The sequence below is a fragment of the Onychostoma macrolepis genome, chromosome 18, assembly GCF_012432095.1.
Source record: "Onychostoma macrolepis isolate SWU-2019 chromosome 18, ASM1243209v1, whole genome shotgun sequence".
Lineage (NCBI taxonomy): Eukaryota > Metazoa > Chordata > Actinopteri > Cypriniformes > Cyprinidae > Onychostoma > Onychostoma macrolepis.
The window spans coordinates 22,980,256-22,999,204 of NC_081172.1; the positions used below are offsets into that span (position 1 = coordinate 22,980,256).

The 18,949-nt window shown below is 35.2% G+C and overlaps 1 protein-coding gene across 8 annotated transcripts in view; it reads left to right on the forward strand.

The window, feature by feature from the left end:
• si:ch211-220f16.2 (golgin subfamily A member 4) overlaps positions 1 to 18,949 on the forward strand; it is a 40,822-nt gene that overhangs the window by 15,107 nt on the left and 6,766 nt on the right. For 7 of the 8 annotated variants that reach the window (XM_058750718.1, XM_058750723.1, XM_058750717.1 and 4 more), the window contains 11 exons: positions 24 to 129; positions 1,735 to 1,868; positions 2,838 to 2,885; positions 4,865 to 4,974; positions 5,123 to 5,291; positions 12,242 to 12,346; positions 12,474 to 15,722; positions 15,962 to 16,087; positions 16,199 to 16,351; positions 17,272 to 17,369; positions 17,449 to 17,562. In XM_058750718.1, the coding sequence (XP_058606701.1) occupies positions 24 to 129; positions 1,735 to 1,868; positions 2,838 to 2,885; positions 4,865 to 4,974; positions 5,123 to 5,291; positions 12,242 to 12,346; positions 12,474 to 15,722; positions 15,962 to 16,087; positions 16,199 to 16,351; positions 17,272 to 17,369; positions 17,449 to 17,562 (4,412 nt within the window). The remainder of the gene's footprint in view (positions 1 to 23; positions 130 to 1,734; positions 1,869 to 2,837; positions 2,886 to 4,864; positions 4,975 to 5,122; positions 5,292 to 12,241; positions 12,347 to 12,473; positions 15,723 to 15,961; positions 16,088 to 16,198; positions 16,352 to 17,271; positions 17,370 to 17,448; positions 17,563 to 18,949) is intronic. The other variant, XM_058750722.1, reaches the window with a different exon arrangement.

The following is an 18,949-nucleotide window of genomic DNA, read 5'->3' on the forward strand; positions in this document are numbered from 1 at the left end:
GTTCTTTCTATTTCTTTCTACAGGAGGACTTGGAATTTCATAGTAGGCAAGACCCCACTGATTGCGATGTTCTTGTGAATGGAGAGAACATGGGTGGATGGTGGCCACAGCACAGTGCTGCAGATACAGGTGTGAAACCCACTAGACACTGTCCATGTTCTAAATGTTTGCCGTGTGCAGTTTTTGGTCTTGTTATTTTGATCACACTTCACTTGAGTGTGATGATCTCCGTCTTTTTTATCTCTGTGCACCAACTAAGAATGGTTGTCCAAGTTGATCACATCAAGAAATATGTAAATTGGAAGGGATTTATCATCTGGTTACCTGAAGGTTTTTATGAGATTCTAGCCAACTTGTAAACACTTCTGTATCAACACAAAGACATAACTGTTATAATAAAATATTGTAATAACAGACTAGCTAGTAACAAATACTAAATGTGACCCTGGACCACAAAGCCAGTCTTAAGTCGCTGGGGTGTATTTTTAGCAATAGCCAAAAATACATTGTATGGGTCAAAATTATCCATTATGTTCCATGAAGATATTTAGTGAATTTCCTACCGTAAATATATCAAAACTTAATTTTTGATCAGTAATATGCATAGCTAAGAACTTCATTTAGACAACTTTAAAGGTGATTTTCTCAGTATTTAGATTTTTTTGCACCCTCAGATTCCAGATTTTCAAATAGTTGTATCTCGGCCAAATATTGTCCGATCCTAACAAACCATACATAAATGAAGATCAGCTTTCAGATGATGTAGAAATCTCAATTTTTTAAATTGTTTTCTTATGACTGGTTTTGTGGTCCAGGGTCACAAATAGTAATAAAATACTAAATCAAGGGTAAAGTGGATAATAAAATAAAGTGCATTGAATGAAAAGTGCATGTAACATTATCTTTTATTATTACATGCGTGACTTGACATTAGCACCCACCAACCCACCAAATGCGGCTGGATTTCAGCAGTGGCGGGTAATATGGTCAATCACACTAGCCACTTTGGCGGGTTGAATTTTATATAGCTTACAGTAACAGAGCTTGTTTGGGACAAGTGGATTTTTGAAGGGACAAGTGAAAGAGACTTTTACTTGCCCAACCGGACAACTAATCTGATTAAAATTAAAATTTCAGCGAGAATGATTCTGATTTTATTCAGTTTAAACCGCAATTGATAATGAATAATCAACAGTAACAAGGTTACTGCTCATGAGTTAAGGCTCATGTAGCCTGTCTGTATGTGAAACAGTCTTGTGGAGAAATCAGAACAAATGAACGCAACTGCACACAGAAGAAATACTTCAGTAAAAAAAAGTTTTTATATTTATAACATAGCATAGTTAAGCGACATGACCAAGAGAGTGAAGTTTTCCCTGAAAACCACGATACGAGAGTTCAAATGAGTAGTTAATGTCAATGTTGAAACTTTTTGCATTTTTCCAAGCTTTTTGCATTTTTCCAGCTTGATGAAGGTCAGTGGACCGAAACGTCGCTTTTTTGTAATAAATTTCTACTGGGAACATTTTGTTTTATTCGTGGATGCTTTGCGTTTGGTTGGCTAATTAAATATTAAAACTCATTTTATATAGTAATATGCTGTTCATTACACATTTAAGATTAGCACAAAAATTACACTAAATAAAAATTGATTGGAGACAGAGGTGAGAGTTCAAGGAAAGTTTATCAATTGAATAAATTAAGATATATGCCATTTTTTTTTCTCTTGTTTAGATGGCTTGAAGTCTGTTGTTGAGGAGCTTGAACTAGAGAGAAACCAACTGCAGGAACAGATTTTGGTCCTTGAGAAACAGTGCCAAGATCTAGAGGATCGTCTGCAACTTCAGGCTCGCATTGAATTACTACAGGTACACAGAAACTTTTTGGAGTGTACGTATATCGGCGCTATCAATATCAGCCTCTGCAGTTACACTGCTTGCCAACTGACCCTTCGCTAAGCCTGCTCCCTCACTTACTGCAGCTGTCAGTCACTAAATTATTGGATTGGATTGCCTCAGGAATCATTAAATAAAGTGGAAATGAATCAGGCCTAGTCACTTTATTTACCTTCCTATAATCTGCACAGAAGCAATTCGCCTGATCCATTTTTTTCCATCAAAAACCAACATAAAAAAATGTTATACAGTATATAGATATTTTTGAGCCACTAAATCCTTTCCTGTAACTAACCATAACTATTTCTGAAAAATATTTACAGTGAAATAAAATGTTTAAAACCTAGGTGTGATTAATTTTCTTGAAAAATACAGCTATGAGTAGTTCCAAATCTGTTGACCGTTTTACAGTTCCATATCACTTGGCCAAAACATTTCAAACTACTGTATTACAAAGGCCATTTAAAAGATACTGATCAATTTCCATAATTTCCCTGCTAATAACTGCATGTCTATGGCTCAAGCCTCGAAAGAATTGGTAACGAAAGATTAGAATGGGATGCATAAGAAAGTAGTTCTACTATCAAGAATGTTTTAAGGACAAAAACTGGACAAATGTATTAAAGGAAAAAATTTAAACAGAGGCACAAAATACAAACAAACTTACAAAATCTTAAAAAGTAATAGACTGACAGCAAAAGTGGCTTATGTATGATTTGTCACTAAAATTTTTAGGTGCTGGGGCTTGTCAAAAGGTCTGTTTTAGCTGTTTCTAAAAAAAATAAATAAATGCTGAGTGATGCAAGTCTTTAATTTTTCTTTAATTGTAGGGAAAACATATTTTTGACAGTTTGAATCATGTTACATCTCGCCATGAGTTTTGGATAGCCAGTTAATGACCTGTATATTGAGTGAACTATGTGCAAAACTCCTCTAACGCAGGCAACGTTTGGTATAGATGAAGGTGGTCGAGCATTTTCCACATCTCAGGTTTGTTTATGTTTGTGTAAGCTTCTGAAAGCACGTCTGAGCGTGGAAACTTCTCTTTGTACTGTACTTATCACTGTTTGTACTGTTTTTAACACTGTCCCCTTCACACTATAAATAAGTGTGCAGTTCACACACAGGGTGTGTCAACAGTGGTTTTTAACCGTTTGAGTTAAGCTAGGGCTGCATGAGTAGTCAAAAAATATAATTGTGATTACGGAAATGGCTGCCAAGACTATGTAATTGTAAAAAGTAACTATTTTTGCCAGGCATGCACATAAGTGATTAGTAATGCACTGGGTAAATAAGTTCAGACTGCTCATTTGCATACCGACATGGTTGATAGCTGTTAATGCACAATCACCATGTTGTGCATTAACTGTATAAGATTTACATTCAAACTGAAAGCATAAATCTAGGCTATGCACTGCGCATTTCAGAGCAAAAAGCCTTATAGCTTCACTTGACAGCACTGAAACCTGCAGAGTATATACTCGCTTGCCGGCAACCTTTCAAAATAAAAGTTTGCTGAGTTTAGGTTTGAAGATGATGAAAATTCATATTTAAAAAAAGTAAAGAAATAAAAGGAAATTAAAATGTGAATATTAGCATTGTATTTTCAAGTGTACTGTTAAATAATTGTACTTTTATTTAATGCTCTCTTTCTGTTTTAAAATATAATGGTATTATCACACTTTATTATTTTTTTTTTATTAAAAAAAAAAAAAGAAATAAAATAAACAAATAAAGCTATTATTAATTTAATTTTTATGGTAGGTCACACTATACTCAGGGTGAACACCAAACTCTCATGAGAACCAGACTGAGAAACTTATGTGCATTCCTGATTATAGCACGATATTGACGTGTACTCCAGTTGCATCAAAGAATTATTGTAGATTATTTTTAGTAGTTTTTGTGAGAGTGCAGAACTGAGTCAGTGAGCTGACACTTTCGGCATACAATTTATTCAAATTTGAATGTTTTTATTTATTTATTTTTTATTGTGCTAAGACAGAGGCACCAAACTCAGTTCCTGGAGGGCCGCAGCCTTGCAGAATTTAGCTTCAACCTTAATTAAACGCACCTGATTCAGATAATCAAGTCTTTCAAAATTTAAAAACCACAGGAATGTGTGTTGGAGCAGGGTCGGGCATTTTTTCACTTCCAGCCGTTGTTAACAATTACATATTACTTATAAATGATTAAATACAAAATTATCAAGTTTGACGTGGTTTGGAATTGGTAAAATGTAAAAAAATATGGCCAGAATACCAACTTGCATAATTATGCATGTACTGTAATAATAATAATGTTTAAAAAATAAAAATCTGGGTTATAGTAAGACCCATACAATTGAGGTGAATGGGGTCACATTTTGGAGGATATAAGGTCTAGGGCTGGGTATCAATTCAGATGTCCCGATTCGATTCGCAAGCTCTCGATTCGATTCGATTCTCGATTTTTTTAATTTATTTTTTATTACATTCAGTGAATATAGTTTTAAGACAAAAGCTATTGATATTTCTAAAATGAACAGTAAACGCAGTTTACAAATGGTGAATTAATAAAAAGAAATTAAGACCCACAGGCCTGTATTTTAAACCTATTCTTTTTTTGTATAGGGTCCTTTCTTAAACAATAATAGAGCCCTATAAAATGTTCTTAATTTTTCTGGTAATCAGATGACGGCATAAAACATTAATTTAATTTATCCTAATCAAATGAAAATGAAACCCTTAATGTACTGATGCATTAAATGACAGCAAACTAGTTTCCAGCTTGTTTTTGATGTGTATTAATTGGTATTCTTACAGTATTTGAGGGCAATAATCAGCAATTCTGATTTTTGTCATCATCATGCAGCCCTAGGTTAAGCACACATTTATCTATAACGACATGACACGCAGTTGGGCCGTGTGGTGGATTTTTGCTATTTTGCTTGAATTGTTGTTATGATCTGTCATCTTCCTATCCATCAGAATGAATCTGAGCGCCTGCAGGCACAGGTCGCCAACCTTCGCAGTCAGCAGATAAGAGACACAGAAAAGCATCAACTTCTCATTGCCAGCCTGAACAAACAACTCAAAGGGTAATTATTTAAAATTAGGTCCTGGTGCCTAATTGCAGAAACATTCCAACTCAGATTCTTGTCTGTTTTGTAGCCATGGTAATCTCATTTATACACTGTGCTGTGTTTATAGCAGAAAAAATAATCTTTAACATATCTGTTGAATCAGACTGAGCAGCACACAGGAGTGTCTGGAGTCCTCGCTCATGGAAAAGGAGCACACGCTTGCCAGAACCTCAGAGAAACTGGAATTTATTGACAGTCTGAAAGAGGCTTTAGAGACAAAAGAAAAACAAAACCAAGAAATAACTGAAAAACTGCTTCAGACTGAACACAATGTGAGTAAATATGAACTGTATTGTAATATTGAGTACATATTTAACAAGATGACACATCTAGATGATTGGGCATATACTGACCTTTATTTCATCTGTCAGCCACATATATTTCAAGATGACAATAAATAGGATAAACGTACCTATCAAGCTCACCAAAATCTACATGGAGACATTTTTAATGCACAAGATATTGGTTTCAGTACAAAGTTGTTAAAATATTAATCTCTCTCACAAAAATATTGAATTTTATTTTAAATGACAAAAGCATTTCATTTAAGATATACATCATTAAATGCTGAAAGTCTGGCTGTGCTTAATGGGTGCATTTCGGTTACCCTTTAAGCGTACCCCTGTTCCCATTAAGCTCACATCACATGTTTTATTAAAAATTCTTGTTTATTTTAAACAACCTTTTTAAAGAATAATTGCTTTTTTTTTTTTTTTTATGGTAAAAAGTCAATCATGAAAAACAACACTAAAATCAAGCAACAAGGCATTCAATTTTGATCAGTTATATATTCATAATGAAGTGTCATTTAAGCACATTGCAACATCTATACTAGTCTGCGTTCAGCTAAGTTACACGTATTCAAAAATCAAATAAAACAAACCAATAAAACATTTCATTCATGGGGATGAACACAGAAACTAGCCTCATTATGAAGCCTCTTATTAAATCGATGTCAGCTTATCTATAGTCTCTTAAGGCTGGAATACACTACATGATTTTCACCGATTTACAGTCTGGAGAAGTTGATGCTAGTTGGCAAAAGCCAGAGCCAGTCTGTAAATTTGAGTTGACAGAATCCATAGAAAATGTGTGACAACCATCAGTTAATATTTAAAGTCTATTTATGAAGTATTAACAAAGACATTCAATGTGGAAGAGCTTCAAGGGAGCACACTGAACTAATTGGAGCAGCAACAATGTTTTATAAATTTCATGTAATATTTATTGAAACGACAAGATTTTGCAAAAATAATAATTTTGGTCATGTATTAAGTTCATACGTATTTTGTTATGAACAACTATTATTAACAATATCTATGAAATTATACTTTTTCTTATTGATGTCACACTGAAGTTGTGATTTTCATAGTAGTGCACCCTTTAAGCTCACCTTACAATAATATGAAATCTTTAAAAATTACAGCAGTGTAAAACCACAGTCCAGCAATAAACTGTAAATTTATAATATTATGGATTTAAAAGTACAAGCCAGTAATGCCTGTGAAGTAATATATTAGCGTAGCACACAATCATATACAGCTAGTCAGCTAACTGTGTTCTGTAGCGTCTGCGCTGTGTTGCTAAAACTATCTTTTGGATCTAACTGTAATTATTTCCCACATCCAAGTTGCAGGTTATAATATGCAAAAGTCTAAACATTAATCTCTTCATTTTACAATAAGTAAACTTACCCAAAATAAAGGCTTAAATATCTAAAAAATGCACATTTAAAGGGCTCCTCTTTACAGCTTTAAAAATGGCCGCCCAACAGTGTGAACACATGGATACGAATATCTCAGTGTGCAATGATCTGATTGACTTGAAATTACAGGATGTATGTAGTAACAAACACATCAATTGGCTAAGATATCAAGTATGATAATACATTTTTATATATATATATATATATATATATATATATATATATAGATATATATATATATATATATATATATATATATATATATATATATATATATATATATATAAATATAAATATAAATAATCTGAGCTCAAATATGGAAGTGTGCTTAATGGGTACGTGAGCATAATAGGTACGTTTACCCTATGTCCAATAAGTGCAATTTAAAAAGAAAAATTTGAAACAAGAATTGTGATATGGCTTAATGTGATGAATAAACTTAAAGGCTTTGATTTCATTGAATAAATATAATTGCTACACGTTTTAAAGTCAGGTGCAGCGCTGCTTTGTGTACTGTGGCTACCGGGGTAAACTGCTATATTTCTGCCATTCTAAAAAGTGCCACCTGTTGTCAGATGAATTTGCATTTTCAATAAGCACTGTCTGCTGTTTTTGTTCAGACTAATGTGAAAATTAACCAATTTTTTTACACTGCAGACAAGCAGAGTTGTAAATGTGAAATAATGGATCAACAAGAAGATAATGCATTACAAAAATCTAAACAATTAAGAGTAGGGACGGGTACAGAGAACCAGTATTTTTTTGGACCGGTGCGTAATTTGGTCAATACCGGACTGCCAATAAGCTTCAGGACAAACAATACTGTTATCGATACTTGCATTGTTTTATCTCCTTATACTTCAATGTTAATGATGAATTAGAAGCTGCTGCTTGGTATTTTCCTTCACTGAATTATTTGGCCGTCGTTTGCTCGACGTGCGTGTGATATCCATGCGCATGTGCGGTGTGTGTTTGTGTGCAATCAGAGGCGGCAAGAGTGAAACATTCGAAAGTATGGGCTCACGTTACAAAACTAAGCGACACCAGTGTCAGATGCAATATATGCAGTAGTGTAATAGTGAACAAAGAATGCAACGCCAGTAATCTAATGAAACATTTAGACTGTAAAAAAATAAATAGTTGAGAAAACGTAAAAAATTTAGGCAACTTGATGCAGTAAGACTTTTGAGTTCTCTCAACAATGGTATTTTAGTTATTCTCAATAAAGATACTTTGTTCAGCCAATGTAAATTTGTTATTTCATGCAATGCTGATCTTATTTTGCTAATATAAAAATTCTTGTCACAACAACTGAAACCACAATTACTGTTTTTAAGGTAATTAATTTTTCCTGGAAGAAAAAAATTATGTTTATACAGTCACCATATTGTGGATTTTGTTTATTTACGAATGACAAATCTTAATGGATAAGTCTAATAGGTAGACAACATTGTCTTTGCTTGTAAAACAACTATTATATCCAGGAAATAGATATGAGTGGCTGAACATTCTCTAGGTCTCAAAACTAGACACACAAACCTCAAGAACGGTGGCAATCAACAAATGTTAAAAAGATTAGCTCTTTACATCACAGTACAACAAATGACTAAAAATAATGACAAAACAACAACAAAAAAAAGTTTAAATTAATTCAGCAAACAGCAAAAAATAATCCTATAACAGTAACTGCATAATTTATTCATGCTGTAATGCATGCTGGGAACTCACAATGCCTTAATTTCAACAATATGAAATTCTTTGTTCAGACAACTGTTTTTGACTAGTTGGGGCAACATTTGGTGTAATTTTGTTGGTCTGACAAGGGTTTTTATGTAGTTTCAAGAAAATAGCATTTTTTGGTATCTGAGACTAAAAAGTTGCGTAAACTGGAAAATGTGCAGTTGCATCTTTTACAGTGTACTAACAAAACACAACATCTACCTCAAGCAATGCGTTGTATTTACTATGTCTCCCGGCTCCAGCTCCAACTGCAACTCGCAAGACACGTTCACAATCACATCAAATGTTGATTCAGGGGAGTTACACTCATGAAACACTGCACTTATTCGCAATCACAAATGTACATTATTTGTGTGTGCTTTAGTTTAAAGCCTTACTGGTTAAACATTTAATTCGCATGATGTTCTGACATCCGCTTATTCAGAGCGCATGCACCTGAAGCGTACGTATGCTATAAAAGGCCGGTCAAACAGCACATGATTACTTAGTTATCGTCTGATTGCGCTAATAATGTCAAAAACACACAAGGTTTACATATAAACACAGTTAAGTCTAAAGTGAAAGTAAACAGTTGCGAGAGAAACAGATGGGTGCAGGTCTTAAAGGGACAGAACTAAACATGCTGCCAATTTTCATTAAAGGAATAGTTCACCTAAAAATTAAAATTCTGTCATTATTTACTCACTCTCATGTTGTACCAAACCTGAATTAATTTTTATTCTTGTGCTGAACACAAAAGAAGATATTTTGAAGAATGTGGGTAACCAAACAGTTGTTGCCTGGGTCCTACTGAAAAAAAATATGGAAGTCACTGGGGACCAGCAACTGTTTGGTTATCCACATTCTTCATAATATCTTCTTGTGTTCAGTACAAGAATAAAAATTAATATATTCTTCAAAATAATTTTTATGTTTAATTGAAGAAAGAAATTCATTCAGGTTTAAAACAACTTGAGAGTGAGCAAATGATGACAATCATATTTTCAACAACTTTTCACATATCTTTTTGCACCAAATAGTAACGATAACAGTATCGATAAGTACTGGTATCGATAAAATGTAAATGATACCCATCCCTAATTAAGAGAGTAAAATATATTTGTTATTTAATTAATATAATAATTGCTTGGTAATTGTTTACATTAATATAATAGTTCATACTTTGTAATCCATTTTCTTAAAAAATGGTTTAAAGGCTGAAATGTGAAGTTTATTATATATATATGCTTGCTTTTTGCCCAGGGCTGTTTGTGTATTATGACTTAAATCTGACTGAATCTGTCATGTTAGCTTCCCCTTTAACTAAGTATCCAGAAAAGTGCTATATAAATGTAACAAATTATTATAACTGTTTCATGCTGTTGTGTGTGGCTTGCGATTCTTTGTTGTAATTTGTGCATTATTACTTCTCGTGCTTAAGTATTGGTAGGTAAAATAAATTAAAGAACAAAACATATAAAGAGAAGTGACATAACTGAAATAACACAGCCATGACACGAAACAACTACTGTCGCATCTTACTAACAGCCGAGCCTCTGATACTAATTACAAAGCATCATTTTAGATCAAGTAATTGCACTGTTGCTATGCAGTTATTGAAAATACATTGCAGAAGAAAGAGCATGTGAATGTGGATTACTGCATATGTGCAGCTTTCCTAACCTATTTTATTGATGAATCCCTTGCCCTTAAATGTCTTGTGTGAGAGAGAGACAAAAGCATTGACCTCAGTAAAACTGATGCCAAGTGTAATAATAATCCGTTTCAGGCCCGGTTCTATGACAGTGAAAGAAAGCAAGAGCACCCTTAGGTGAAGCAGTAATAATAGCATTTTGGCAAAACTAATCTGGCAAGCTATCCAGTCCTTATTTGTGCTCTGTAGAGCATCAAAGGTTCCTATTTACAATGTATTTATGCAGCGTTGAGCAATATCTCAATCGCAGACTGTTGATATCTTGAACGCAATGGCCAATCAGAGGCATTTAAGCTTGAATCCACTCACTGCTCAAAATGCCTGAGTTTTTGTTCAGTGCGGAGTTATACAAGCTAAAAAATAATTTTATTATAACAGACACAATGTAAATAATAGGGTGTAACGCATGCAGTCGTATCGAACGGTTCACAGGCAGTTCAAATGAAAGTGATCATCCCTATCCCCTTGGAGTGGGGACTTTGAGTGCGCATGGCACGGCGTGTCATTATGTAGTCGTTTGGAATGCACTTGAAGGGAGCGTAATTTCCTCATTATCTTCAGCTGGGATGTTCCCGTGACAACGCAGCACGGTGTGCGTCAGCAGATTCACTGACGGACACCCGCATAAAAAAATATACATTTTAAAGTTTTATATATATTATATAGCATTAAAAAAAATTTAAAATATAAAATGTATGTTTATTTGCAACAGTTATGCTAACAACAATAAAAAGACTTTTGACATGGCGACATCTGCTGATGCACACCGTGCTGCGTTGTCACGGGAACATCCCAGCTGAAGATAATGAGGAAATTACGCTCCCTTCAAGTGCATTCCAAACGACTACATAATGACACGCACGTGCCATGCGCACTCCAAAGTCCCCACTCCAAGGGGATAGGGATGATCACTTCCATTTGGAACTGCCTGTGAACCGTTCGATACACGATACGCATACCGTTACACCCCTAGTAAATAAGAGATCTGTTTTGCTCTCTGCTGTTGCAGTAGAGAGCTTCAGATGGGCCTTTTTACACTCATACTGTGTGAGAAAAATGTTAGGCATCAAATTATAAGTATAGCCTAAATATAAATTATTTTAAAATGAAATAGGCTTTTATACTGACACTGTACTAAAGCAAAAAGCAAATATAAGAAAATATTATCTGGAAATATGTTTCATTTTTTTTCTTACCTACTTGCATAAAATGAAACTTTAAATTTGTATATATAATATAAATATAAATTAATTCAAGGGGTTGAACAAAAATATAACACACATGCTTAGGAATTACAACCATTTTTATACACAGTCACCCTAGGGTTGGGCGATATATCGAACACGATATTCATGTGCATCTCGTCAGTAAAGCCGGTTCCGTGAATAGCGCTAAATCTCCATCACCTGTTTTCAAATAGAGCGCCATTTAATACACAGAGCCGTAGTTCACTGACAAGCTATGCAATATCGCGTTCATTATCGCAGATGAATTCGCCTTGGACAAATAAATATAATCATGAGTAAAATGTTCATTTTTGATATTTGATTTAGAATCCTTTGCAGGCAATGACTGCCTTAAGTCTGGAACTCCATGTAGAAATAACGACGGAATAGCCCACGCCTGTCCATGAAACAGCTTTTGAGTCAATTGTCCAATTACTTATGGTCCCTTGAAAAAGGGGGGTGGTACATATCAAAGAGCTGTAATTCCTTAACTTTTCCTCCAATTTTGATGTAAATACCCTCAAATTAAAGATCAGAGTATAAGCCCACATTCATTATATAACAGTGAATTGAATATGTTTTGGTCAGCAGCTAAAATAATAAAAATTGTGCCTGTGTCCAAATATAACACCTCTTCACCACTCAAGCGAATGTAAATAACGTAATAAATATGAATGTGGGTTTGTGATTTTTACAAGCATTTTAGAGCTTTTTGCATTCAGTATCCATTTTAGTTTTTTAAACAGTTTAGTCCAGACCCAAGAATCAAGAACAGTGTCACATATTTAAAAAAATGACATACAGTATATGTGATTTATTGAATCACATCCGAGTAATTGAGACTACCTTCCCATGCAGCTGGCTGGAGTTACAAAGACATGCAGCACCTTTGAGAAGGAAAACTCAGAGATGAAAGCAACTGTTGCAGATCTGACACTCAAACTCAGTGTGCTGAAAGACAAGGTAACATCTTACAGACATGATTGTTCACTGGCTCCCATTTCACTTTTTTTTTTTTTTTCACAATTACATTGACAAAATATATTATTTATTTATTTGATTAAGTTGACATTCCATTTTCTTGTTTCAGGTCCAGAAACAAGAGACAACTGTAGAATCATTACAGAATGATCTGGTTCAAACAAACGATGATCTTGACAGACTCAACACTGCTCATCTGGAAGAAAGAGCACAACTGGTTCATGACTTGCAGAGCTGTGAGCGTGAAATAGATAGACTTCAAGATGTCATCACTGATAAGGACAAAGATATATTGGCACTAACATCCAGTATATCAGAATATTCAGAGCAAATTCACGAACTAAAACAGGAAATGAAGTTCAAAGAGAATGTGCTGACTAAAATTGAACAGGATGTTCAAATCTTTAGAGACCCACAGCTTTCTGATCAACAGTTCTTTAATGTCGTTATACCTCAGCTGATTGAACAGTTGAAGAGAACTGAAACTGATCTAAAAGTATCGAAAAAAGATGGTGAGTCAAAGAGTAATGAAATTATAGAAATAACAAAGCAAACAGAAGAGGACAAGAAAACAATTCAGGATCTCCGCATGGAAATACAGAAGATGAATAAGAATCTCAAAGACCAGCTATTGGATAGAGATCAAGTGCATGAAAAAGACTCTTTCCTGGATGAACGTAATAAGTTGCTTGCTGAAGTCAGCAAATATAAAAGTGAGCTTTTAATGTTCTCTAGAAAACTTGAGGAGCAGGTTGAATGTCAAGAAAAGCTTAAGCAAGATGTCCAAGATAAGTCAAAGACAATATCTGTATTGGAGGATAAGCTGAAGATCGTTCAAGAGGAGACAGTAGCTGAGAGAGATAGATTTAACAAAGAACTTAAGATTCAAAATGAAGCCAAAGAAAACCTTGAGAAAGACTTGTCTGATAAAATCGAGAGTATTAAATCGACGAATAATAACAATCAGGAACTTCAGGAATCGCTTGAGCAGACTATGGGAGAGCTTGCAAGACAAAAGCAGCACCTGGATAATGCTAAGGAGCAAATGCAAGCTGTGCAAGATCAGAATTACAACTTGCTTTTACAAGTCGAAAGTCTCACTAATGACAATTGTCAATTGAAAAGGGAAATTGAGGCTAGCGTCCAGTCCCTCTCTGATGGTTCGGAAGAAAAGAAAAGACTGGCAAGCAAAATATCTGAAGTTGAACAGCAGCTTTCAGAAAGTGTTAAAACAATAGAACACTTGCAAAGAGATAAGGAAGCGCTAACACTCAAAGGAAATGAATTGAACAAAGAACTTGAGCAAAACAAACAGTCAATGGCTAATATTTTTTTAGAAAAAGATGGCGTTGTTAGACTCCATGAGACATTGAGCAGGCAAAATCAACAATTACAAGAAATGTTTGAAGAGAAACAAAAAGAAGTGCTTACACTAGCCCAAGTTGTTTCTGAAATGAATAACAAGGTTGCAAAAACACTTGAAGAAAATGAAAAACTTGCTTCTAAAATTGCTAGTCTTGATGAACAGAATACGTACCTTCAGAAACAAACAAATGAACAGGTGAAGTCACTCACAGAAACAACTAAGGAGAGGGAGAATCTACAAAACAAGATCCTAATTTTTGAAACCCAAGATGTGGAAAACCGTAAAATCATAGAAGGCTTGCTTAAACAAAAGGAAGATTTGCTTTTGCAAGTAGAGGAGCACAAAAATATAGAAAAGAAACTGCAGTCTGGAGTTGAGACCTTGCAGGAGAAGTCTTTAGAATGTGCAGCCCTCTCAAAATGTCTCGGTGAGACCAAAGAAGTAGTATATCATCTTAGCAGAGAACTTGAATCCAATACTTCTCAAGTACTTCAATACAAACATATTGTTTTTGAAAAAGAAAAGACCTTAGCAGACCAACGTACACAAATGGAAGCTTATCAGCATCAACTCAAGCAATTACAAGATAGTCTCTCTATTCTTCAAAAACAAGCTAATAATCATAAATCAGGTCTGACGGAGAAAGACACACTGCTGCAGAAAGAATCAAATTCATGTCGTTTGCTACAAAACGAACTTAGTCATGAAAGAGAACTTGTTTTTACCCTTCAACAAGAGATGAGTTCTCTGAAAATGGAGTGTTCCAGACTGAACCAGACCTTGGAAGTGAAAGAAAGCACTTTAAGAGAGAAAAATCTTGAATGCCACAATCACTCAGAGGAATTGTACAGAAGAAATGAGTCTGTGCTTTCACTAACTAGTCAGCTTGGTATTATGAATGAAAATATTGTGAAGCTTGAATCTGATAATGCACATTTAAAAGGCACTTTAGAGGAGCATTTAGCAGAAAATGTAAGATTAAACGAGGAGCTCAGACAGAAACAAATAGAGGTTGTGGAATATCAAGATAATTTCCAGGCAATGAATGACCAAAACATTATAATTAAATCTGAACTGAAGAATTCAATGGTAGAAATATTTAGACAACAAGAGATGACCACATGCCTACGAAATGAATTGGAAAGTAAAATAGTCGAACTGGCATCTTTGGCAGAAAAGTTACAATCCAAACACTCTCAGCTTGAAGCTTTACAACTTAATCTGCAAGGGAAAGAGGAAGTTTTCAGAACACAGGAGATGTCTGTAAATAAGATGCAAGTCAAACTGTTGGAAAGTGAAAGCCAAATCACCCAGAAAATAACAGTGATCTCTGAGCTACATGAAGAAGTTCAGAATTTGCAGACAGCTTTGCAAGAAAAAGATAGTTTGCTGTTAAATAAAGATAAAGAGTTTTCTCTGGTTAAAAAGACGTTAATGGCACAATCAGAATCATGTGAAGCCAGACTGAACTTAGAAATGAACGAAATTGCTCAATTTCAAGGAGAGTTAAAGAGCTTACAAGAAAAAAATAACCATCTCATCAGCATCATTAATGAAAAGGATTCTTTATTGATGCATGAGAAGGAAAAGTGTCTGCACTTGCAAGGTAGTGCATCAGAACTGGAAAACACAGTTTCACAACTAACCTGTCAAATAGAGCGATTAACCTCAGAGATCACACAACTCAGGGAAACACAAACTGAGAAGGAACAAGTCACGTTTGCTGCTCAGTCACAAATGCAGAAACTGGATGTACAATACAAGAAACTTCAAGAGGAATATGATTTGACCAAACAAGAGTTGCTTAAAGTTATCAATGAAAAATCATTAAAGGAAGAAGAGATCTGTAAATTGGTCTTGGAAAAGGAAGAGATCTGCAGAAATTCCAATGATCAGATTCAGAGAATTCAGGACCAGCTACAACATCACAAGTGGCAATCCAGCAAAGTGGAAGAAGACAAGACAATGGAAAGAGAGAAACACCATATCCTGGTTAGTGCTAAATACCTAGATAGATACACTTAACTGTGTGACAAAGTGATCCGTTAAAGAGGTATTATGTTTCAAATCTTGCCTACACACAAAAGCATGTACTTTTTTTCTTCACAAAAAGAGTACATATTTTTAGGGCGGTGAATGATGATGCAGAAACATTTTAGTTTTTCAGGGAGATTTTGGCTAATTTGGTTTTAGCACTCAAACTTTTCTTGTTTTACAAAAACTTTCTAAAGGAGTCCATGGCTTTGCTGGGAAAAGATGCGTCTACAGAACACTGGGTCCAGTTGCATAGCCATCTGCAGCACTGCCAGCAAGAGATCCAGCAAAGGGATTTTAACCTCCAACAACTCAACATCAAGGTACGCATCCAAATGTTTCATCTGGAAAGCAAAAGAAAGTGTTATATTTACTGCCATGAATTGTTTTCATTTATATCTTTGCATGTATTATTATCCTTGTATATCTACTAGTTGCAACAGGCAATTGAGGAAAAGGAAGGGGTGTCCTCCCAGTTAAGCACCGTTTCCAAGTTGCTCAGAGACACACAGCAGACTGTTAGTGAGCTCCAGAATCGCTGCTATTGGCAGGAAAGACAATTTCAAAACCAGTATTCACACACACAGGTGAGTTTGTCTTTCTGTAAAGGTGGAGTCTAACCATTCCAGTTTGTCCAGTAAAGTTTTGGTGCCTTTCCATTTGAACTTCCATATTTTTTTGTCACTGGGTTGTTGGCTAAAAGATATCATGAATGACAGATCCTTACAGTGTGACTGGATGTGATGTTGTTGGCAATTGTGGCGTTAGCTGAATATTGATATGTATGATTTTTGATTCTTTACGTTCTATAATGAACATTGTTATTGTAAGTATCTAATTGAAGACGATTAATATCAGCTGATCAATAAATGTAACTTGTCATATAGGTAAAAATTTACGTTTTCAAATAACTCACTGAACTGCATCGTTTCAGTCTTGTTGATGCATTTTAAAATTACAATTTTCATAATGTGCCAAATAGGAAGGTTTCTTCCTTGTATCTGATTTTATGAGTATCATAAATGGTTCAAAAGTCAGTGGTAAAAAAAACTGATTCTGATTTATTTATTCATTTATTGGTGCTGCAGTGCAGTGGTTCAGTAATCACATGACTTTTTCGTGCTTTAATTGAAATGGTAGCACTCAACAAACTTGACAATGTATACTCAGGTAATGCTTCCTCTATGAAGCCTACCAGTTTCCATTTTATATATATATATATATATATATATATATATATACACACACAAGTGTTGCCTCATTTCTTGTTTTGGCTCAATGTTGTTAACTTTTCATCATTTTAACCTTTAAACAGTCCAGCGATAAATTTGATATGTAAAAGTTTCATCATTTTTAGCATATGTTGACATACACACCCAGCCAGATGAAGAATAAGAAGAAATCTGACAGAAAGAACTGCTGCTTGGCCCTGAAAAAGGAACTGATATGATAGGGCCTTGAAATGATCAAGTCTTATATATGTTTAAGTTTGTTAATTTCTCAACAGGGTTCAGTCTACACAGAAGTCCCACCAGGAGCCCCTCAGGAACCAATCAATGCCGATTTTAACCCAAGTGGATCAGATAGTGGAGATCTCAGGATGAGGTTTGACAGACAGACAATGTTTGTAGATGACTCATGTTGTAAGCTTTTTGTGTGATACTCTCTTAAATGTTTTGTCCAGGCTGGCTGAGGCAGAGTTTCATCTGTCTCAGTTAAACTCCAGATTCGAGGCGGAGAAATCAAGGAGAGAGGTTGCCGAGGAAGCCATGCGGTTAACAGAACAGAAAGTTAAGAGGTACAAAAGAAAAGTTCGTTTAATAAATCACTTTTTTAAAAGCTCATAATATAAATCACAGAACAAGCGGTGTGCACTAAAGTCCACTGAAGCTGGAGAATGAGCAAATAATACCTGTAAAATGTTAGCACAATATGCTTATGATCTTGTTAGGGAGCAGGGCCTTGGAGCATCCAACCCATTCTTGCATAAATCAGCATGAGCGGCTTAACATTCTGGAACAGCTCAATAGGGAAGCCTACTTTCTCTGTAAACTGGAAATGAAATAGAAGTGCTTTTACCAGACGCTATCAAATAAAAAGCTATTTAATCACAATGCTTCTCCTAGCATGTGAGATTGGAAAGAATGAAACCCTCTATCCCTTTAGCGTTTGGACATCCTGTTGTACTTTGTAGAGAATCAAATCAAATCCAGCTTTCCCCTGTAACCCATGTTGTTCTGCAGCTTCTGAAAAGATCATAGTATTTCAAGAGCATCCCATGGCATATGAAACAGACACTCTTGAGATCACACAGTGCTGCTTGGTAGGACTTTTAAACCTCAAGCATTTCTTATTCACCCTTTCTATTGCTTTTTCATTTTGTGTTGTCAGATTGGTGTCTGACATTTTGTGATGTCAGATTAGAAATCATAGCCTTGACACCACTACCCATACTCGTGATAGTCTGTCAAGTAATCAGGGTTCAAAGTCTTCAATATGTTCATGAACACTTAATGGCTGCTGTATCTTTACACTTAATTACTGGGAAGTCCTTAACGGTGCCGGTCTTGTCTAAGGCAATGTGATGGGGCTGCCCTAGTCTCATATAGCCAGACCTTCAGACTGACGGCAGAAGGTCTAGAAACCTTGGCCATTTTGAATCACTTTTCGTTTTGTGCCGCGTCATGTTTAGGGACGTCACAATAACAGACTAGTGTGTAAAACTCATGGACGTATTTTAAAGAGTCTGTGCCGCTAACTTACATTTACATTTACATTTAGTCATTTTGCAGACGCTTTTATCCAAAGCGACTTACAATTTGGGGAACACATGAAGCGATTCATCTTGAAGAGGCAATCCGACAAAGGAAGTGCTTGTAACACCAAGTCTCAGGCATTGTTTAAATAAGTACAAGCTAGCAAGGGAAGGAATAAGTAAGGAGAAAGATTTTTTTTTTTTTTTTTTTATGTGTAGGTTGAAGTCAAGTAGTGTCGAAAGAGATGAGTTTTCAGCTGTTGCTTGAAGATTGACAGGGATCCAGTACTCCGAATATGGGTGGGAAGATCATTCCACCAGCCAGGAATGGTGAACGAGAATGTTCTGCAGAGTGATTTTGAGCCTCTTTGTGATGGTACCACGAGGCGTCGCTCACTAGCAGATCTCAGACTTCTGGAGGGATGTAGAT